Source organism: Gymnoscopelus braueri (genome assembly GCF_963280865.1).
Source record: "Gymnoscopelus braueri genome assembly, chromosome: 12".
NCBI classification, from domain to species: Eukaryota; Metazoa; Chordata; class Actinopteri; order Myctophiformes; family Myctophidae; genus Gymnoscopelus; species Gymnoscopelus braueri.
In genome coordinates this window covers 10,155,308-10,179,993 of record NC_137614.1, presented here as the reverse complement: position 1 = coordinate 10,179,993, position 24,686 = coordinate 10,155,308, and the positions used below count along the sequence as shown (strand labels likewise).

General features: G+C 44.7%; 1 protein-coding gene across 1 annotated transcript in view; it reads left to right on the top strand.

Annotated features, from left to right (window-relative positions):
• Positions 1-24,686, top strand: part of LOC308096368 (ERC protein 2-like) — a gene marked incomplete at both ends in the record, with an annotated part of 339,729 nt that overhangs the window by 32,187 nt on the left and 282,856 nt on the right. The window contains 2 exon segments of the mRNA XM_080443792.1: positions 11,469-11,621; positions 18,349-18,516. Coding sequence (XP_080299918.1) covers positions 11,469-11,621; positions 18,349-18,516 — 321 coding nt within the window.

Below are 24,686 nucleotides of genomic sequence, written 5' to 3'. Positions count from 1 at the left end.
TCCTCAGTGTTAACTTAACACTGTACGTGTCCATTTGGTTCCATTTGGTTCCATTTGTACACTCTCTGAGTTACAGACCTGCAAGGCGTCCACTCACTTCCTCCACCCCATTCGGATGCTATCAATGCATTGAATGGGAGATTATCACGTTTTATCAGACCATTGAATGGGCGAGTAGGCGACATACTGACCTACCCGAGATTTATCAGACCATTTATCTGGGTGTTATCAGGACCTACTGACCTACTGACGGAGACCACTTAAAAAGTTCAGTTTCGGACCATGACGGAGGAGTGCAGTCTCAAGCTTTAGCTCGCTCGGTGGTCCCTCACATGGCTCCAGTTTGCTTGAGCCTACTCAGCGCCGTTCGAGTTATATACCGATAGGCACAGAATTGTAAATCATGTTGTGGGGACTGCTCTGCTTCCGAGTAGGTCAGTATGTCTTGATAACACCCAATGAATGGTCTGACAAATCGCGGGTAGGTCAGTATGTCGTCTACTCGCCCATTTCAATGGTCTGATAAAGCGTGATAATCTCCCATTCAATGCATTGATGAGCATTCGAAGCCGGTGCTTCCTCCTAGCTATCAGTCATTTTTAGCCGGGGACGACCCCCTGGCTGGAACCCCCCTTCCGAGGACCTCCGGGGGTCCCCGGACACCACATTATTGAGAAGCAGTGGTGTATTATGCATGTGACGGACACCATTGCCTCGGGGGCTAGACTTGAACCTTTTTTGGAGCATACAGTACATACTAGTATGTATGCTTTGCTCAGGATGCTGGCATGCAGGCCGTTACACAGCGTTTGATCCTATGCATTCCATATGCTCTGTGCTCTGACACATGTGGAGCAGAAGAAGACATGCTTTGATGACATGCTCGCTTTCATGACTTAATTTCCCCCCGTCGAGCGGCGAGCGCCACACGGTAAATGTGGAGATCTGTAATCGTTGTGAGAGTGGACACGCACGCACGCACGCACGCACTCACGCACGCACGCACTCACGCACGCACGCACGCACACACGCACGCACGCACGCACGCACGCACGCACTCACGCACGCACGCACTCACGCACGCACGCACGCACACACGCACGCACGCACGCACGCACGCACGCACGCACGCACGCACGCACGCACGCACGCACGCACGCACGCACGCACGCACGCACGCACGCACGCACGCACGCACGCACGCACGCACGCACGCACGCACGCACGCACGCACGCACGCACGCACGCACGCACGCACGCACGCACATACTCGGATATACAGAAAGTCAGACAGATGGAGAGACACTTACATGTGCGTTTATGTATAGACAAAGTGACATAGTACACGCACATGAGCGCATGCAAGTTTTCAAATGTATAAATTGTATAAAAATCTTTTGAAAATAGCCGATCTACAAGCTCACAATGCGACGCATTGTGAGCTTGTAGATCGGCTATTTTCAAATGGCCAAAATGTATATAGGGCTGAAGTGGTTAATGTATGTCTTGTAATAATAATCAAAATCTACAAAGTAACTAGTAACTAACGTTCAAATAATTGTAGTGAAGTGAAAGTACAATATTTGCCTCTGAGATGTAGTGGAGTAGAAGTAAAAGTACTGAAAATGGGAAATACTCAATTACTTTAGACCACTGGCACACACACACACACACACACACACACACACACACACACACACACACACACACACACACACACACACACACACACACACACACACACACACACACACACACAGAGAAAGACAGACAGACATTCACATGTGCAGTTATTTATAGACAAGGTGACAGACACACACGCATGCATGCAGACACCATAGCGTTAAACACAAAGCTTTGAAAACGCACACTTCTTCTTCTTTGAGCCAATCAGAAAAGGGACAAAGGGGGGCGGCAGTGGCTAGTCGGGAGGTACTGTAGTGACTGTAGAGTGGCCATCTGGGGACCGTACGGTTTGTCGGTTCGATCTCCATCTCCTCCTTCTCCTCTTCCTCCTGCTATTTTCTATAAGCGAAAGCTTTTCCCCCCATACCGGATGCTGGTGTTTAACCCATTCAATCCGGGAACGCATCTACAAACGGTTTTTCTGAACACCGTTATGTTGCTATAGTATCAGTGCTTCTCACACTTTTTCATGTCAAGGATCCCCAAAATTATATGTACTTGGTCGCGGACCCTCAAAATATGTTGTCCCAGGGACCCCCCCCCATAAGCAAGGATTTGAGTTACAATTGTTCGCTTTAAAAAATATATATATTCAAAGGTTTGCACATATTTTCACGATTTTTCAAAAATAGCAGATATACAAGCTCATAGCGTGGCACTCGTGCCGCGCTATGAACTTGTATATCTGCTATTTTTGAATAGCCAGATTGAATGGGTTAAGTGGTTACACACACACACGTACATACACACACACGCACGCGAGCAGCACACACACAGTCAGTCAGTTGATTGGGAAAGGCCAGGCCAGGCCGGGCCAGCAGGCCGGGCAGCATGGAAGTCAGGTCATGCTGGTTTGATGGGGAGGGCCTGACAGCACTAATCCTCTCCTCCTCACCCCACACACTGACATGGACAACAGGATAATCCCCTTGTCTCATCTCTCTCCCATCACTACTCACCACACCTCTCCTCCTCCTCCTCCTCCTCCTCCGGAGGCCCCAAGGGAACATCGTGCACGCCCCTTCCACGTGCGTGTGCACAACCTTCAACCCGCTATATCTCAGTGGTTGTTTTTTCCATGTCAAAGGAGGAGGACCCTAACCCTAACCCCCCCCAAATTGATATGTATTCGGCCTCGGACCCCCATCTCTCACCCCGATGCGACAGGTTGTGAGCTTCTTGAAAAGAAGCCCTATATTCACCTGTTTCCTAGGCTGTGTTTTCATTTCATTGGATTTCATTGGATCAAATCGACAGGAAGTGGAAAACACACAGCCAAGGAAACGGGTGAATACATTTTGGCCATTTGAAAATAGCCTACAAGCTCACAATGCGTTTACTTTTAAGTACATTTTGATACCAATACTTTTGTACTTTTACTCAAGTACGTTTTGAATTCCGGACTTTTACTTGTAACAGAGTATTTATGTATTTCAGTATTGCTACTTTTACTTAAGTAAAAATGTGAGTACTTTTCCCACCACCGCGGCTCCTGACGTGTCCCTGCTATAGTGTGATATCATTGCTATCTGACTCTTTGTCCGCCGTGAGACTCATCATGAACCATCCATTTCTCTCATTGTTTTTGACTCATCGTCTCTCTCTCTCTCTCTCTCTCTCTCTCTCTCTCTCTCTCTCTCTCTCTCTCTCTCTCTCTCTCTTACACAGTGGTTTACCAAACCTTTTTATTTCGAGACCCAAAAGAGAAATTCTCCACTGGGACACAAACTAGTGAAAATAGACGTTGTAGATCGGCTATTTTCACTATTTTTTTAACAAAACGAAAAAAGTTTTATTGATGATATATCTCTTTGGTTTATTTTTGTCTCCGCCAGAGGTGGAGAGTATGTTTTCGTTCTTGTCCTTCCGTGTGTCCCCGCGTCTCAGCCAAGCTAACATTGGTCAAGCTTCGCGTGACACGTGACAACATTGTTGTCACCAATGCTCTGATTGGCTAGCGAGACGCATGATGACATAGAAACCTATAAATAGGTGACGCACTTCAAAAAATCAATTATATTTTTTTAAGTGAAAATAGCCGATCTACATGAGCTTGTAGATCGGCTATTTTCACTATTTCACTTAAAAACATTTTCAGCCAAGCTAACATTGGTCAAGTGACACGTGACAATATGTAATATAAATAGGTAAGACAGGATTAATCAGGAACAGTACTGGCGGAGACCTGTGCTCCGAGGACCACATTTTCTAGTTTTAATATATTTTTGTATTAATTGAATTCCTTAAGAAAATTATAGATTTATTATTATAATTTGTTTGTTTGTTGAAAGTTTTGATTTTTTTAAAAATGGAAACGAAAAAAGGGGACATCTACTCGCGACCCATAAAAATGAGTCCGCGATCCAAGCATGGGTCCTGACCCACTGTTTGGGAAACTCTGTTTCAGTCTGTCTGTCTGTGTGACCGTCTGACATCTGCCCGCCACCGACACTCATGACCTCCATCTCTCCATCTCTCCATCTCTCCATCTCTTCATCTCTTCATCTCTCCATCTCTCCAGCTCTCCATCTCTCCGTCCATCCGTCCATCCATCCATCTGTCACAGGGACATCGGTGAGAGGGTGCAGTGTCCTTGGTCCTGCAGGACGTCCCCTGCATCGAGGTATCTACAAGCTCACAGCGCGGCACCGAGTGCCGCGCTATGAGCTTGTAGATCTGCTATTTTTGAAAAATCTTGAAAATGTGTGCAAATCTTTTGAATATATATGTTGCGCTTGTTTCTCCCCACATCCCAGACGCAGCCAGACAGTAGGCCCTGTAGTCAATGAGTAGCACATGTGTGTGTGTGTGTGTGTGTGTGTGTGTGTGTGTGTGTGTGTGTGTGTCTGTGTCTGTGCATTGTAATAGGTCCTTATGGCCAAGTCAAGTCCTACAGACTGTTAGAAAACATTGAGAGTCAACATCATTCCTTCTTCCCCTATAGCGCTGTCTCTGCTCCAATGTAGGACGCTTGTCTTATAACTGCTGTAGTATGGCAATCTGACCCGCATGCCGTTGCATACCGCAATATGTCCGCAGGTATGCGCGCGCGTGTGTGTTTGTGTGTGTGTGGGGTGTGTGTGTGTGCGCGCGAGCGAGCTGAGCATGTGTGTGTGTGTGTGTGTGTGTGTGTGTGTGTGTGTGTGTGTGTGTGTGTGTGTGTGTGTGTGTGTGTGTGTGTGTGTGTGTGTGTGTGTGTGTGTGTGTGTGTGTGTGTGTGTGTGTGCTTTTGTGTATAGTAGTGGCATGTGAACTGTTAGCATTAATTATTGATGGAAGAAGCTTGGCACATGTTCGGGCTGAAAAGTGTTGCTAAGCGATAGCTTTAGTGCGTTACAGACATTTGAGAGAGAGAGAGAGAGAGAGCCAAGAAGAGATAGACAGATGAGAGGGAACTGTTGCATCTGAACCTGTTACTCCAAACTGCAAACAGTTGAGATAAAGCGAGACAGACAGAGGAGAAGAGAGAGAGAGAGAGAGAGAGAGAGAGAGAGAGAGAGAGAGAGAGAGAGAGAGAAGGAAGACGATCGAGGGCTACAGATCGAGTTGTGTCCACCGGAGCATGTCAAGAGCGCTGTATAGATAAAAACTCCTAACAATACAGAGGCGTGGATCGATGAAGAAAACATAGAGAACGCAGTGCAGTGTGCGTAGGGTGAGTTGACTAAAAGGAAGGCTTGAGAGCCACAGAAAGGATAGGGACAGAGTGACAGCTATAGAGTGTTGTTGGGGTCATTTTACTTACATTGATCCCAGTGCATCTTTTCAAGTCGGTTGTTGTGAGACGAGGCTCTCGTGAGAGCAGGAGGGGGGGGGGGGGGGCTTGTCAAGATGATGAGCCGCCAGGCTTACTTTTACCGCGTGCCTCCCCAGGAGCTGCATAGACGCAACCATCTGGGCGACCCGACCAAGAGCAGAGCTCTGGCAGACTGCAGTCATTGAGATGAAGGTAAGAAGGGCTTGCGTCGCCGATCACGTAAAAGTGTTAAAGTGTCTCCCGTTTGGAACCACTGGTTGTCAGGAGTACAAGAACGCTCGCCCCAAAAACGCGCTCGCCCTGGGGTCAAATCCGGGCGACGTCGAAACGGTCGCCACCAGGTATTCCTAAACGTAACCTCAGTAAAACTATGCCTTAACCTAACCTTATTCCTAAACGTAGGTGACTGTAAGCTAGTATTACAGGCCAGCCCCCAGCCTACTGTAGGTGACTGTAAGCTGACACCCCACCCCGCCTACAAACTGTGCTGTCATCAGTAGTGAGTGGAAAGTAACTAAGTACATTACTCAAGTACTGTACTTAAGTACAATTTTGAGGTATTGTACTCTACTTACTTTAATTTTCAACACTTTTGCTTCTTCTCCATTACATCTCAGAGGCAAATATCTGTACTTTTTTACAATTATTTGAAAATTCAGTTACTAGTTGCTTTGCAGATTATTATTACAATTATTACATTACAAAACATACATTAACCACTTCAGCCCTATTTTATACACAGGCTATTTGAAAAGAACCGATATCTACAACGCTTCGCGATGCGACGTGTTGTGAGCATGTAGATCTGCTATTTTCAAAATGTTTACTTTTGGTACTTTAAGTATGTTTTTGATGCCAATACGTTTTGCACACTTATACTCAAGTAAAATTTTGAATACAGGCCTTTTACTTGTAACAGAGTATTTTTATAGTATGGTATTGCTACTTTTACTTAAGTAAAATATCTGGAGTACTTCTTTCCACCACTGGTGATCAGTGCTGAGCTGGTGTATTACTGTAGGTGTGGTTAGGGAAACGTAGATCAGACTTTGCAGCTGATCTGGACGCAACACTAACAGTACAGATCGCCAGTGAGTGGGCTGTGTGAGTTTGATAGAGAAGAAGGAATCAATCATTGATAGACATATCATCTGTATTATATATCATATCGTCTCTGTCGGGACGACACCTCTCATATTGCCCACAACTGTTACTTTTCAGGACTCTGCAAAAGTAGCAGATCTACAAGCTTCTGTACTTTTGTGTGACGCTGTAGTGCGATCAAGTATAGAGCGTTAATTTAAGAAGAAGAAAAATTAGGATCTGGAGATAAGAGATTTCTGCCCGACAACATATATGCGTGAACTTTACCTTTTACCTTATGTACCCCTACTCCTACACAGTAAAATCTTCAGTATTAAATGTATCCATGTGTAACTCTTGAGACAAGATGTAAGGGTCCATTTGGATCTTAGAGTTAACGGTTCTGTTTTGGTTAAATAGCTTTATGTTGTTTGTTTGTTCAGCAACATGGGGTATAGCTCTCCCTCACTCCAGTCTCTTTATTAAACCCACAATGCATTTTCAGGTCGGGATACCAATTTGACTCACACACTGTGAGAGTTTCAAACTAGTCTCATTGTTGCCTACGGTGTCAGTATGGGGGCCATGCCTGAGGAGAGTCCATTATTGGCCCATGCAGAGCGCAGCACTTTATTCAATTTGTTTCAAATGTCACATATGGAAGCTTTCACTCTCATCTCAGCCCTTTGAAGTCTGTGAGAGGCTGTGAAAAATGCAGCTCCACTCCACATGTGTGTGTGCGCACCGCTCACCAAACACATATGCACACACACACAGCGCGCTGCAGCGCACACAGCCAACGCACACACACACACACACACACACACACACCACACACACACACACACACACACACACACACACACACACACACACACACACACACACACACACACACATGCTTTGCTCCAGAAGTGGTTTGTTTTACAGCAAAGCCACAGTTATTTTTCACACATAGGATGTGATTTGTCTGCCCATTAACAAACGACACATGTGTTATGCTAGGTTGCAAACTGCATGAGAGAGAGAGAGAGAGAGAGAGAGAGAGTCAATTAAATCTGACTGGAATAATTAGAACGAGAGAGAGAGAGAGAGAGAGAGAGAGAGAGAGAGAGATGAGAGAGAGAGAGAGAGAGAGAGAGAGAGAGAGAGAGAGGAGAGAGAGAGAGAGAGAGAGAGAGAGAGATGAGAGAGAGAGAGAGAGAGAGGAGAGAGAGAGAGAGAGATTGATTCTAAAAACAGTGTTTCTATGGTTACAGCTGAGGCGTGACGTTGGCTCAAGGCACATTTTGCCTGCATTGGAAGTCCCTTTATCATGCCAAGGTCTCCCTAAATTGATTAGAAGTATAAAAAAATATATATACTGTATTAACAAGTTTGTCAACAGTACAGGTAGTACAGTCAAAGGTTATCCTATAAAAGGATAACACAAAAAGCCCCATGGGTCCATTGTACTCAATTAATCAGTAATACGTATCTCTGCTGTCGGGCAGAAACCAAACTCCAAAATGTTAATTTATCAGGAAATGACAAAACAAAAACAAAAAGTGGAGTTAGGAGGTTTTGTCCATCATTGATAACAGCTGACTTGACCTCCAAGCTCTAAATGAGGTTGGAGGTCAAAAGGGGGTGGAGCCTGGATTCAGCAAAACCAGCTAACTCCACTCCTTGGTAGCTGGTTTAGCAAAAAGTTAAAGGATCCAATGGAGTTAGCTGGTTTTGTAAGAAGCACTTTTTAATATATAATTTGTATTTATATCTTTTTTTATCCCACGATTTTGTAACCCTTTTTCACCTGGTGCCAATTATCTAAGTGATCCTGGGCGCTACACTCCCCCCCGCCAGCCTAGGGAGCCCAGAGCCGAGCTCATGCCTCCTTCAATGCCTGAGAGACAACTGAGCTTCTTGTCACCTGACAGGGGGGAGTTTCCCTGGTAGGAACGTAGCGCGTGGAAGGAACACGTTATTCCAACCAGTTCCCTTCCCCTCCATCAGGCGCCCCGGCTGTCATGGGGGAGGCGGTATAGCGACCAGGATACCTGCATGCTTTTGTGAGGGTATTAACTACCCTAGGAGACACGGGGAGAACATGCAAACTCCACACAGAGTAGGCCCTTTCGCCAACCCCACCTAGGGTATGGGCGCTGATGATGCGGAGGAGAAGACACGCCCCCAGCGCCCACAGCTTCTCCGGCGGGAATCGAACCCAGGACCTTCTAGCTTTGAGGCGACAGCTAGAAGAATATATATTTTTTACCAGCACACAGACGTAAAGTGCGTTCAATAGCACTGGTTCAATAGCTGGTTTCTGCCCAACAGCAATGACACAATACAAATACAATACAAATCATATTGGAATAAAACTCATACGGTATATTTACAGAGAAAGGAGGGGGGGGCAGAGGTATCGAGGTGTTCGAGGGAGATAAATGTTCACAGTATCATCATGAGCCAGTGTGTTTCTGTGTATTTTGTCTGATTTGTTTCTATCATTTATGTGATTTCAGACCAGCAACCCCCCTTACTGTTTCGACCCTGATATTGTCTGGCAGGTACAGTACCGACTCCTCCATCTGTCTGTCGCTCTGCATGCAAACATCCTGAGTGTTCTTTTAACTCTGACAGTGTACACATGGGACCGCCGAGGGTACATTTTTGCACTCTTTCTTCACAGTTCTTACCGTGTTTATTTGCTACTTTTACCGTTGGTACGGTCTCTATATTCACCGCCCCCCCTACCCACTAAAATCTTTACTGTTAATTATTTTTTACTTATTTATTTGTATTTACTTATTTATTTGTAACTTTTTTTAAATAATTCCTATATAAGTGTTAAATAGCTCTATATATTGCTCTATATAGAGTTAAAAAAATCAAAAAATTATTACAAAGAAAACCCTTTTTGTTTTAACCAAAGAATATCACTGACGGCACCTTTTTTAAATGAATGAACACTAAGGATTTTACAGCGCATCCATTTTGGTTTCTTTCTGATCACTATTTAGTCTCGTGTAGCCAAAAGATCTGTGATCTCCACCTGATCTCCGCCTGAGACGTGCAGTGGCATCTACATTCAATAAATGGGCTAAAACTGTATTAAACAATAAAAAAAAAAGAGACTTTAGGTCTAATCCCTCCTATTGGGACTGAAATTTGATAGGTTTTCCAAGCAGGGGGGCGTCGGTTTGCTAGCCACTGACCCAGGGGGGTCCCCACAGTGAAGTGACAATTTAAGCGTCTGTGACCAGTTAGTTATATACATCAAGGCAATTATGTTTCTGCACTCATTTTCGGTTTCGGACAAGAATTTGCCTTGTGGTCCTAAAAGACGCCTCTTATCAATTAATCGGTGATAATAAGGTTGTCAATTATCAATTAATTAAATTAATCAATAATTGGATGGTGGATTCGAACCCCCAGACTCCCACCCATGTGCTTGTGGGTTTGTCCTTGCCTTGTTGTGGTGGGCTGCTGCAAAGGCAATGGGAATGGTTGTCTGTATACGCGAACATACAGCAGATATTGTAATACGTTTATCAATATGAGGCATGTGGTAGCAAATGGAATAATAGTGCGTGCGTGTTAGCGTATGTATGAGCGTGTGTGTGCAAAGCTTTGGACAGGGTTGGTGTACGCAGGTGGATACAATGGGTTCCTTCTGTCTGTCCATGCTGTGCATTCAAGTAAATGTGTACGTCCGTGGGACCGTGCGTGCGTTTCGGGTCGGGTATGCGAGCGCGAGTGTGTGTATGTCTGCATGTGCATGCGTGAGTGAGTGTGTGTTTATGCGCGTGCCTGTCCACGCACACACAAGTGTGTCTGTGTGTATAGGATGGTATAAGCATCGCGTCGCTGAGGCTGGTCTGATGTCAAGGGGATGTAATAGAGGTCAGATGCTCGCATGTTGCCTGTGGTTTTCTACTGATGGCATCATGCAATCTGCTTCCATTTATTCAATTACCTTTCTCTCCTCTTCCAAGGTTTACCATTTAACGTATGTCTTATTCCATGGAGCTTAACAACCCCGGGACACGTCTGTGACAGACCCTTCCATTCCCTCATAAATACTGTATAGGAAAGTTATTGAGGCCTTCGTAGGACTTCCACCTGTGTGGATGTTTTCCCCCTATCGTTCCCACACGTTCCACTGGGGCTTCCCACAGCCCCGTAAGTGTGGCTTTTGAACCTACATCCAAGACGCCAGGCCTCTGAGGTAGAAGATTTGGTGCCAACCGAAGTTATAACGCGCCGCGTCAATGTCGGGGCCATTTGCCGGTCTTCTGGTGTTCATTTTTCCAGAATGTCAAATTTCAAACTGGAACTGATTGTCGTTCCCTGTTCGTCTTTGATCTACTGTCAGAGTGCTGGCTTGGCTTTTGTGTTTCTTTTTTTTTCTTGTCAATGCAACCAAGATATTCCCTGTTGGAGAGATCTTTTTCCAGGCTCTCTCCTCCTCCTCTCTCTTTTCTGTCTTTTTGGTCATTTTTTTTCGCATGCAGTTGTATTCTGTCAGAACTGTTTGAAGTTCAATGTTTGGAATATGGAAAAGAGAAATAAGTCGACTGTTACGAGTCCCTTGTTCTAAACCTGAACTCTGTCAAAAAATATCTGATTTAAGCACATGAGCCCTTGTGTGTCTATTCTGGTCGTGTCAAAATGTAACATTCGGTTAAAATATCCAATCTACAAGCTCACAACGCGTTGCTTTGTGAGCTTGTAGATAGACAAGTATATAGGTTTTTTTGAACCTAGCGTTTAAACCCTAGCGTTGGGAAGCTTGTAGATCGGCAAATTTCGGCACAGATATTTAGTGTAGAGTGAAAACATGGCGGGTGCCTAGTACAGAAACCTGGGGTTGAACTCTGGTCAATGAAGTCTGCAGGGTTTACGTGGTTACAAATGTCAAACCTGTTCCCTGCCTATTGTCACTATATGGGTGCAGGACACTAAGATCTCGTCCCTGGAGAGGAACATCCGAGACCTAGACGACGAGATCCTGATGCTGAAGACCAGTCGCGTGCAAGCCGTGCATTGTGAGGACGATCACAAGCAGGTGGAGGTCTACAAGAGCCACTCTAAGTTCATGAAGACCAAGGTAGAACCTTCTTCTTCTGACGGCCCCTCTCCTCTCCGTCATCCCTTGCATGACATTCCAGTGATGCAATGACGAGAGGTGTGGTAGCGTGCATGCTGCATGCCGCATACCATCGCATCGTTGCCCTACCGAGAACCGAGCATGTGCGTCAGCGTGGGCTTGCATGCTGTGGGCAAACGCATGCTGTGGGATGATGTCTCCTTTCCTCCAGAAAACATCCCCCTCAAACGACCTACAGTACCGTATAGTGCTGCATGGCTACCGACGAGAACTCTCCGTCTTTTTAAGCCATTCAATCCGGGAACGCCGCATCCGTGGAACCACTTTAACCATTATTTTATACATTGGCTATTTAAAAAGAGCAGATATACAAGCTCATAGTGCGGCAACGAGTGCTGTGCTATGAGCCGCGCTATGAGCTTGTAGATCTGCAAATCTTGAAAATGTGTGCAGATCTTTGTATGTGTATATATATATATATATATATATATATATATATATATATATATATATATATATATTATTTTTTAAGCGAACATTTTTAACTCATATTTGCTTCTGGGGGGGTCCCTGGAACAAAATATTTTGAGATGGGGGTCCGCGGCCAAATACATATCATTTTGGGGGTCCTTGACATGAAAAATATTGAGAACCACTGATATTATAGAAACATATGTTTTTTTTTCCAGAAAACTGTTAGGATTAAGATTTGAGTTAAAATGTTTGCTTCAATTTCTTTATATATATATTCAAAGATGTGCATGATTTTTCAAAAAATATTTTTGAATAGCCAAATAAATCTAAAATGACAGAGATGGCAGAGTCTTAATGAGTCTTAATGGGTTAAACGACTCATAGGCCTAATTTATACTCCGTAGTATGACAGTGTTGCTTGCCAGAAAATAATGCAGCACGTTGATAAGATTATAGATCGGTTATTTTTGGCAAGGGGGGGGGCGTCCTGGCGCGATGAATTAAGCTTTACTCCATGGATTTATTTAGTCGCGTGTTTCCGAACGCTCAGGCGGATCCGGAGAGAGACCTAAATAAATGTTTGCACCTCCTTATCTCCTTTTGTGACGATTTAGCTTCCCGCGCTGATCCTGTCGGTAGCCTCGCTCGTGTCCTGATGGAACAAACGCCACTCTATCGACTTACAGTCGTACGTGTCTGTTTACTGTCCTGCTTTTAGCCTGCAGGAAGCACTTTATACGGCCTGGCTCAGGTTACTCTGTCTCAGGGTTTATACTGGTTTATTCATAGGTGTACACACGCACGCACACACACACACACACACACACACACACACACACACACACACACACACACACACACCCCACAGTCGCATGAACGCACACATTTACTCGAATGCAGAGCATGGACAGACAGAACAGACACACATGCGCACACACACACACACACACACACACACGCACACTCGTATGAATAGGTACATGGATGTGTGTGTGTCGGGGTCGTCCATGTTTAAAAATGAAGTCTTGGGTTTCACGGAGGTTGGGCTGTGAGTGTGGGTGATGGCTGGGGTTAGATGAGTAGCAGCGCTCCATGTGAAAAACGCTCCCCTTTGGTCATTAACACATTAAGACCGGGAACACACCCGTTTCATTTTTAGATTTCTTTGGGCTATTGAAAAATAGCAGATCCACAAGCATGTAGATCTGCTGTTTCTTGAAAAAAATAGTGAAATGTGTGCAAATCTTTGAATATATATACATTTTTAACTCAAATCTTTGCTTCTGGGGGGGTCCCTGGAACAACATATTTTGAGATGGGGGTCCGCGGCCAAATACATATAATTTCGGGTCCTTGACATGAAAAAAAATTGAGAACTGACATTATAGCAACATGCGTTTTTTCAAAAAACTGTTAGGATTTAGAAGACATTTGTAGAATCCCCCAGAAGCAAAGATTTGAGTTAGATTTGCACAAACTTTCACGATTTTTCCAAAAAAAAAGAGATCTACAAGCTCATAGCGCGGCACTCGGTGCTGCGCTATGAGCTTGTATATCTGCTATTTTTGAATAGCCAAAGAAATCTAAAAATGACACAGATTTTCTTTCCCGGTCTTAATAGGTTAATGGCGTTCTTTGTAAGGTCCATTTGTCAATGCATTGGGGGGGGGGGGGGGAGTTCCTGATGCACTCATAAAGGGATGTTTTTTAGTTTTTTTTTATCAATGGGCCCCTGACAGATGAGCGTGAGCTTACAACGGCAGGGGGGAAAGAGTTCTCTCCTCACCCCTGCAACAGGGCCTTTGCAATGATATACATCAAGGTGACGGGCCCGTCCGGCCTCTCCCAGGCCTCCCATCTTTCTATATCGGCCGCTGTCGGCGCAGAAACCTCTTATCTCCATATTTGAAGTTTCTGTGTTTTTTTTTTGGTAAATTAACGCCCTACTTGATCATATACTACAGCGTCACACAAAAGCATCAGAAGTAGCAGATCTACAAGCTCTAAACGCGGCGTTTAGAGCTTGTAGATCTGCTGCTTTTGCTTTTTGCTTTTATTTGAATCCTGAAAAGTAACAGGTTTTGGAACATATGAGGTTTCCACCCGACATAGACGATATACAGTTGCAGAGAGACACACAGCTCAGACCAAATATATTGCAGAGGCCTGTAACACACACACACACACACACACACACACACACACACACACACACACACACACACACACACACACACACACACACACACACACACACACACACACACACACACACACACTCGCGTGCAGACACGGACACAAACACACACTAGGGGTAAATGACCCACAGAAAGGTCTCGGGTAGCCAAACTCTTTTGTTTCTTTTCTTTGACCTATATCACACACACTCACTCACTCACTCACTCACACACGCACACACACACACACACACACGCACACCAAACAAACACACACACACACACACACACACACACACACACACACACACACACACACACACACACACACACACACACACACGCTGTCCTGGCGGGTCTTTCAGCAGCAGGGTCAGCTAGTGGTGAGGGGAGGTTTTTTGATAAGAGGAACCAGGAGGACAGTACGGTTCTCTGGTTTCCACCTCGGGGGGCTTTGATCTGCTCTGAACGACATGCACCACAATTCTGGCTCCTGGGAATATAAGGAAACGGCCCGGAAGAGAAGAGCTGCTGTCGGGACCATATTTTAACTTTTTGTGTTTTTTTCCCCGGAAATTAACGCCCGACTTGATCATACTACAATCGTCACACGAAAGCATCAAATGTAGCAGATACAAGCTCGAAACGCTGCGTGTAGCGCAAGGGGCTAGGACCCGTCTTGTAAATTGAGGCTATATATACTGTAGGCAGTGTGACAGATCCCTGTTGGTTGCAGAAGCAATTAGGCTCTATTAAAGCGTATGGGTTTTTGGCCGAACTGTACACTTGATTTTATTACCTTTAATAAATATTGTCATAAATACTATATGCTTCCAGTCGCTAGTTTAAAGTCTTCTTTCAATCACCATGATATGTGTTTTGGTAAATTATGGTCCCATTTATTTCCGCTTGCATTTCGGACCGGATATCAACCGGATATAGAAAGATGGCGGATTTTAAAAGTCCCAGCAACACACTCTCGTGGGATCTAGCACCAGTAACCAGCATCGGACGTTTGCGAGATTTTATGTCAGACGGCGCCCCACTTACTGTAGTAGGAGACCATGTGTATGCCATTAGTGTACCATTTTGCCTCTAGTGGCTACAATTGGGATGGCCCATCTTTCTATATCCACCATCTTTGCAGTAGCTTAGCCGTAGCATTAGCGTGATCCCAAAACCCTATACCGCTTGTTCAATGACGCGCTGTGATTGGCCAGTACGCTTGTCCATGGACGAGCTGTGATTGGCCATGCAGTAGCCACTTTGAGTGGTAGTCGGGGAAACGCTTTCGCCAAAACATGATTTACGAATCCGTGCCTATCGTTAAGCGAACTTGAGCCACGAGAGGCACGGCAACTCGCTCGCTTTAGCTCGCTCGGTGATGCCTCTCGTGGCCAGTGTTGATTTCGTCGACTAAAACTATGACGAAAAATGTTCGTCGACTACCTTTTTTCACTGACGAAAACGAAATAAAAACGAAATAAAGACTAAGCTATGATGACTAAAACTAAGACTAAATATACTGACAATTTTGTCAGCAAATAAAAACTAGACTAAAATGTTAGGGAGAGACTAGTGGCGAAGAGATCCAATAGAACTAAGCCAAGTTATTTTATGGTTGGTTGTGCTCGGGTGTTATGCCCTGAAAATAGCAGATCTACAAGCTCGATGCGTTGTGAGCTTGTAGATCGGCTATTTTCAGCATGAAACCAAGTGTAATATCAGCCATTATGACGCCATCAAGGCACCGCCACAATACATTTTAGCGACTATAATCTTATGATATTTAGTCGACTAAAACTAGACTAAAACTAAAACATTTCAGATGACTTAATTATGACTAAAACTAAATAGAATTTATTCAAAAGACTGACTGAAACGAAAAAAAAAATTGCTGTCAAAATCAACACTGCTCGTGGCTCAAGTTTGTCCTCCGTCGCGGTAAAAAAAACTACTTTAACGGCCCAAAAGTTTTCCCACAGTTGTTGTAGGCGAGAGGCACTTTAACGCGTCGGTCACAGATAAGCGGGCGTGTGGTTATAGCACAAGCGGTATAGGCTTTAGCATGTCGCGTAGCGGTAGCTTAGCTGCTTGTTCTTGTGTTTGTGTGTTGTCTCTGTAGGACCCTCGGGCCTCGTCTCCCCGCGTGTCTCTGAGCTCCATGCGACCACCTCCCACCTTCCTACTCCCCAACCAGCAATCCTCCTCCTGGATCACAGAGCAGCCTGAAGTACACCCTCATCATGTTTTTTGGCCTCTTTTTCTATCTCTTTTTTTACTCATCTCTCACTCACTCTCAATTTATTTTCTCTTCCCCCCTTTTTTTCTCCCTTTTTTCCTGGTGCTCTTTTGAATTTAACACTCACTCTCTTTCTCATGTTTTATTTTCCTTCTCCCACACTTTCTCTGCTCGTTTGGTGGCTTCTTTTTTTCCTCCTTTCTCTTTCTGTCTCTCAACACTCTCTCCGCTGCTCATATCTCACATTGAGGCTCATTTGATTTCACCTCGCCCCCTTCACCCCCCTGTTTCCCATCATTTAGTCCCTCTCCCTCCCTCTTTCTTTTCTCTCTTCCCCCTCTCCCTCTCTCCCTCTCTATTTCCCTCTCTCTCTCTCTTGCTCTCTCTCTTGCGCTCTCTCTCTCTCTCTCTCTCTCTCTCTCTCTCTCTCTCTCTCTCTCCCTCCCTCCTTGTCTCTCTCTCTTGCTCTCTTTCTTACTCCCTCTCACTCACTCCCTGTCTCCCGCTACTCTCTCTGCCTCTCTCTCTCTCTCTCTCTCTCTTCCTCCCTCCTTGTGTCTCTCCCTCCCTCCCTCACCTCTTTCGGGGGTGGGAGCTGATTGGTCCAGACTCTGCTCCAGTCAGAATTCTCCCGCCATGACGCAGCACCTCCTGCTCAGCACCACAATTAGAGAAATCTTTGCTCCGAATCAACCTCACGCATTTTTGGCACCGGTGCACAGATGACAATCTCTTTGCACATAGCAAAGGCCCAGCTCAGGGAAACAAGAAAAAAAAAGAAAACCCGCTGCTGGTCCATTTGATTTCCTTTGTGGTTTTCTGCCCTGTTCTGTAAGGCCCTTTCCCTTAAATTACACCATTTCAAAAACAATCTGTAATCTGCCAGACATTTTGAGTGTAATATTGCTCCTCGTAACTCATATCTCCCTTGCATGTATTTTCCTCCCCTCCTCCTCCTCCTCCTTGGGTCTGGTCTGTTTGGCTTTTGGTGTTTTCCACGGGGCCATGCAGTAGGAATTGGAACTGTTATTTTCTTGGGTCCTCCTAGCTGAGGATGGATATGACGGAGTGTGTTTTAGTCTCTCCTCGTGTTCAGGGGAGCGTGCGTTTGCGTCAACACTTCATGTTTTGTTATGGACTGCGCAGACTGTGTGTCCAAAAAGTTCTGTTTTTGGAGGATAATGTGTCCACAAATGAACTCTGGGGAGAAATTGGCCCGTGTTTTACAAATTGTCATAAATCTGACAATGCTTTGCTGACCCAACCCCCGGCAGCACACCATGCATCTGCATTCTTCCCTCTCTGTGTGTGTGTGTGTGTGTGTGTGCGGGGGCTACGGTTTTGCAATTTTCATTTGCATGTGCGTGTGTGTGTGTGTGTGTGTGTGTGTGCCTGTCGTTCGCATGCCGTTTTCATTCTTGAAAACGTTTATTTATTCCCTGTGTGTGTGTGTGTGTGTGCGGTCTACGGTTTTGCAATTTTCATTTGCATGTGTGCGTGTGTGTGTGTGTGTGTGTGTGTGTGTGTGTGTGCCTGTCGTTCGCATGCCGTTTTCAGTCTTGAAAACGTTTATTTATTTAAGTATATCCAATCAGCAAAATGTGTGTTGCCAATAACAGTGTACAGGTGATGGGTGTAGCGTTTGTGTGTGTGTGTGTGTGTGTGCCTGCGTGCACAGTCTGCACACGTGTGAGTGCGCGTGCATGTGTCTATGTGCATTTTTCCCAAACCCTGGCAGTGTTGACTAGCTGTGACGGTTTGATTTAACTCCGTAAAACTGTTTTAATAACAAGCTTGCTTGCGTGTGCGCGCTTGTGCGCGTGTGTTCTTTCAGACGGAGCAGCTGAAGCAGGAGTTCAGCAAGAAGGAGGCGGAGATGCAGGCTCTGCAGACCAAGCTGGAGACGTTGACCAATCAGAACTCGGACTGCAAGCAGCACATCGAGGTGCTCAAGGAGTCGCTCAGCGCCAAGGAGCAGCGCTCCATCACCCTGCAGACAGAGGTTAGAGCCTGGCCACACACACACACACAGCCGCACGCACGCACGCGCACACACACACACACACACACACACACACACACACAGACACAGACACAGACACAGACACACACACACACACACACACACACACACACAGCCGCGCGCACACACACAGCCACACACACAAGGCCGCACGCATACACACGCCAAGGCATATTTCACAGGCAGTTTTTCCTATTCTTATTAGACAGGATGGTGTAATTCAGTGGTTCTCAAACTTGTGTCAAGGACCCCCAAAATTATATGTATTTTCTGAATTTTTTTTGTGCCAGGGACCCCCCAGAAGAGAAGATTTGTGTTAAAGAAAAATATATATATTCAAGATTTTCCATTTTCTGTAATTGGCCATATAGACCAGTGGTTCTCAACCTTTTCAGGTCGCGACCCCCCAAAATGATCACATTTGAACTGGGGACCCCCAAAATGATCATATTTGAACTGAGGACCCCCCACCCTGACAAGCACTTTGAGAACCAGTAATCCACTGGTTCTCAACATAGGGTCCGCGGACAGTCAGGACTCCAAAACAGACCATTGCAGGTCTGTAACACTGAGACTGTTCAAAATGTTTGAATAGCCAACATATCAATGGATAAAGTGGTTAAAAGTATTGTGATGCTATGTTAACTACTTGTGCTGGGGACCCCCTGGAACCCCCTCAAGGACCCCACTTTGAGAACCACTTTGAGAACTTTAGACGTGTCAATTTCCCATGTTGCCTTACAGTTTACAGTTACAGGCATTTAGCAGTCAATGTACGTATCAATACTAGTTTGAGCTGCTGGAAATAACGAGGCTACACTTGGTTGTTAAAGTCCAGATGGAAAGAATATGACTGTTGTGAATTAAAAATAGATAAAACTGATTGGGAATCATTTTTAAATGAGAATCCATTTTTGAATCGAGATTCGTTTTGAACCTGGAAAAATCTAATCGTGACCCCAAGAATCGGAAACGAATCGTGAGATAGCAGAAGGTTCACAGCCCTATACGTACCTGCATCGATGCACGACATGTATGCACTCACACCTAAGCTTTGAGTCCAATCAACGTACGTAGTGCTGGGATGGACGTGGTGTGTGTGTGTGGTTGTCAATGTGCACTCTGCTGTGTGGCCAAGCAGACCAGTTGGAATTTCAGCAGCTTGAGCAAAAAAGTCAACAATCTGTCCTTATTTGTAACTATACATGGCAACATTAGGTTAGCGCGCAAGGGTTTGTTTTCCATGCCAAGGACTCCCAACTAACCATAGCCTCTGGCTTGGTCCCCCCCCCCCCCCCCCCCCATTGTGAAATGGCTTTAAAAAAGAAACTGAAAATAGTGTTGCGACGTGACATGTTGTGAGCTTGCACAAACTGTAGATTGGCTATTTTTGCAACTTTCTGAAATGAATTATATGGTTTTTATCGTCTCTGTCGGGTGGAAACCTCTTATGTCCAAAACTGTTACTTTTCAGGATTGAAATTAAAAAAATATCAAAAGTAGCAGATCTACAAGCTCGAAACGCGGCACGAAGCGAGCGTTTCGAGCTTGTAGATCTGCTACTTTTGATTGTGAGCTTGTGGATCTGCTACTTTTGATGCTTTTGTGTGACACTGTAGTGTGATCAAGTAGGGTGTTAATTTACCCCCAAAAAAATGGAGATAAGAGGTTTCTGCCCGACAGCAACGATATATTCCCTTTCTTTCCGATTAACCCCCCCTCCCCTCCCCGGCACCCCCCTGAGGCATGCACGGCCCCCAATTTGAAACCCTGGGGCACATGCAACACTGCTTGATTTGTCAAATGTACTGTAGGCGAGTGTCAAAGTGTGTTTATTTGCTTAGAAGGTATTTTTGTTCCCCGAAGAAGTCAAGGCAAGCCGGCTCGCCAACAACAGCAGAGCTAAGGGAGTGAATGTGGCGAAGATTTGTACTAAATAATGTACTTTTCCACTCACAGTGTAATCGCATTGGCTTCAGAAGACATTGGATTATGCCGCGTGACCCGTGTGGAGTAATGTTATGGTAATTCTTTGTTGTTCTTGGAACTGTAAAAGGACATGAAGGGCTAATTTGTTAGTTTAAAATGTTGGGTCAAAAATGACCGGTCTTTTTTGGAAACCGGAGTAATGGGTAGAAGAGAGGCTTTTCCGGGAAGAAGGTGCCCCGGTTTTTACGTCCAACAGTAAACTGCTCCCCTCTGAGTGCTCCATCTGAGCAGTCATCAGCTGGGTGAAGTTGATGCTGTCCCCCCCACCCCCACCCGTGTGGGACTAACAGAGGTCTCCCCTTCTCCCTTAACCACTTAAACCCCATATGGTTGACTGGAGTCCCTCAGGGCTCTATACTAGTGGTGTACTTTCTGTTTTCTGTTATTGTGGGGAAAGCTTTGGCTGAAAATAGACGATCAACAAGCTGGACTTGTCGATCGGTTATTTTCTGCCAAAGCTTTCCCCATAAGCATGCTGGGGTTTAACCCATTCAATCTGGGAACGCATCGGTGTCATTTTAAGATTTCTTTGGCTATTCAAAAATCTTGAGAATTTGTGCAAATCTTTGAATATATATATTTTTAAAGCAAACATTTGTAACTCAAATCTTTGCTTCTGGGGGTCCCTGGAACAAAACATGAGATGGGGATCCGCGGCTGCTCAATCCTAACAGTACGTTGCTATATCAGTTCCATGTCAATTATATGTATTTGGCTTTGGACCCCTATCTCAAAATATGTTGTTCTAGGGACCCCCAGAAGCACAGATCGGAGTTAAAATGTTCGCTTTAAAACACATATATATATATATATATATATATATATATATATATATATATATATATATATATATATATATATATATTCAAAGATTTGCACACATTTTCCATGATTTAAAAGAATATTCCAGTTCCCACCTATTTCGCTATTTCCAGATCAGACACTTTCTACAAAAACAATTTCCAAATTTCCCAAACCAGCCTACTCACTCGGTAATTGACTCTATAATTTCTTTGAATCCCAATACAAAGGGCACAATTTCAGAGATATATACTCAACTAAATTTAATAAATCCAGAGACTCTTAACCGTCTTAAAATAGCATGGGAGCAAGACCTGGGGGTGGAACTGCCTGATGCGACATGGGAGATGGCGTTGAGGCTAGTCCATAGCTCCTCAATTTGCGCCAGACATAGCCTTATACAATGTAAGATTATTCATCGTGTTCATTACACCAATGCGAGACTAGCAAGGATATTTCCAGATATTAGTGACGAGTGTAATCGTTGCAGACAATCCTCTGCGGATCTGACACATATGTTCTGGTCATGCCCTCGACTACAGGCCTTTTGGACAGATATATTTAAATCTTACTCCGATATATCAGGTGTACCCATCCCACCCAACCCCTTAACAGCCCTATTTGGCGTTCCTCCTGGGACTAATATCCCTCAACACTTTAAGAGAATAATTTCTTTTACCTCTCTTCTAGCAAGACGTCTCATACTCCTTAAATGGAAACAAGCTTTTCCACCCACACATAACAGTTGGATAAAGGATGTACTATTTTATCTCAAGCTTGAAAAAATTAGATTCTCACTTAATGGTTCTTTGAGAACTTATAACCAAACATGGAGGCCTCTTGTGGACTACGTAAGGACCTTGACAGTAACCCCGGAGGAAAGCGATACTTGAATTATGGAAAGGTGAAAATATAGACTTGTGTACTGTCCATGTGAGCTGATGTCTGTGCGCACACAGGTGGTCCCCCCCTCCCCCCCCCCCCTTTATTTTTATTTTTATTTTATTTTATTTAAAAAAAAAAATTCACTTGCAGTTGTCTGTTTTTTTTTTTTGTTCTGTTTTTTGGCTTTCTTCCTTTTGCTTGTAGCACTGTCTCAGTAACCGGGAAGAGTGGGTGGGTGGGAGGGCGAGTGGGTGGGCGGGAGGGAAATGTGGGGTACCTATGTACAATATATATGCCTGCAATTTGACTTTACGAATGTTGTCCTCATATGGGAGGAAAAATAACCTGCAAAAAAAACAATAAACAGATATATAAAAAAATAAAAAATAAATAAAAGAATATTGGAGATCTACAAGCTCATAGCGCGGCTATAAGCTTGTAGATCTGCTATTTTTTGAATAGCCAAAGATATCTTAAAATGACACAGATGCGTTCCTGGTCTTAATGGATTAAGTGGTTAAATCGTGGTGCACATATGTAACAGTAGGCTATTTTATGGATCTTTCACCTCAACGTATCAGAACGAGAAATAGAGCTTACGAGAGAAAAACTGTAGGGTAAAAAAAACAAAATAATAATAATGCAATGATATTGCGACACCTACTGCACTGTATCACCATTTCCAAAATGGCAACATATCTCAACATATCTATCATATGGGGACCTCCCCCACACACACACACTCTCTCTCTCTCTCTCTCTCTCTCTCTCTCTCTCTCTCTCTCTCTCTCTCTCATAAGTCTCGTTATGTAGTTTTGGGTGGGTAGGTCAGTCAGAAAGCAGGGGGAAGCTGGCAGCATTTCCATCACCATCTTTGAAGTTTCCAAACTGTGCCTCTAATGATTTTATCACTGCCACAGCCAATGTGGATGTTTGGGGGGGGGGGGGGGGGGGCTACGGCATTTTTAAGTGTGTGTGTGTGTGTGTGTGTGTGTGTGTGTGTGTGTGTTGTGGTGCATTTTCCCCCATCCTTCTGTGGAGCTGAAACCGATACTTTAGATCTCCTTGCGTTCGGCAGCCGAGAGTGGCCCACTAACGATGTCCACTCTTCATTACAGGAAGCAATTTGGGCCAAAATTAGACCTAATTGTCTATACATGTGCAAGGAATTTTTTGGCGCTAGCAGTTAGATGAATACATCATACTTAAAGGAATTGGCTTGTGTGTGTGTGTGTGTGTGTGTGTGTGTGTGTGTGTGTGCTTGTGTGCTTGTGTGCACTATAGAATGCAAATGTTTTGGGAAAAAAGCATGTGTGTGTGTGTGTGTGTGTTTAGCTGTATGTCGCAATCCCTGGGAATGTGTGCGTTTGTGTCTTTGGTGTGTGTATGTTTGTGTGTGCGTGTGTGTGTGTGTGTGTGTGTTTGTGTGTGTGTGTGTTTGTGTGTGTGCATGTGTATGTGCGCACATGTGTGTGTGTGTGTGTGCACACACGTGTGTGTGTGTGTGTGTGTGTGTGTGTGTGTGCATGTTATAATGACAACTGACTGTAATGCACCTGACACTGGCCACCTCCCTGTACTCTGGCCCTCTACACCACTGTTTCCCAAACAATGGGTCGGTACCCAGTTGTGGGTCGCGGACACATTTTTATGGGTTGCGAGTAAATATCCCTTTACCCTTGTTTCCTGCAAATAATGTTGTATTATAAAAAAAATATATATATATATATATACATACATATATATAATTTAGATTCAGAAATAAGAAGTCAAGCATTTTTCGAAAGAAATCAATTTAATAAATTACACAAATGAAATCAATGAAATTCATGAATGTATTTCTTTAGAATTTGTGAAAATAGCAGGGTGGCTATTTTCTCTAGTTTGGGTCCCGAGGAGACATAACATTTCTCTTTTGGGTCTTGAGCTAAACCCTTGCTCTACACTTCTCTGTTCTCATAGGCTGCTGCAATACATGGTTGGCTGTAATGGGATATGACAGTCGTGATCACCGAACTCAACCACACGCACGCACGCACGCACGCACGCACGCACGCACGCACGCACGCACGCACGCACGCACGCACGCACGCACGCACGCACGCACGCACGCACGCACGCACGCACGCACGCACGCACGCACGCACGCACGCACGCACGCACGCACGCACGCACGCACGCACGCACGCGCACGCACGCACGCACGCGCACACGCACGAGTTTGTATTACTATACTTGTGCGGACATCAACATTTTACAAATGCCATTTCTTCATTCCGCGGCCAAATTGATATGCATTTGGCCGCGGACGAAACGAAAATGTTTCGCGCCATGCCAGAGACCCCCAGAAAAAATGCCAAATTATTCAAAATGTTCCAATACTTTCAAGATGTTTTTTTTTAATTAAAAAATATCAGCGCTTCACAAAGTGACGTGTTAGAGGTTAAGTGTCTTGCTCAGGGACACTTTGACAC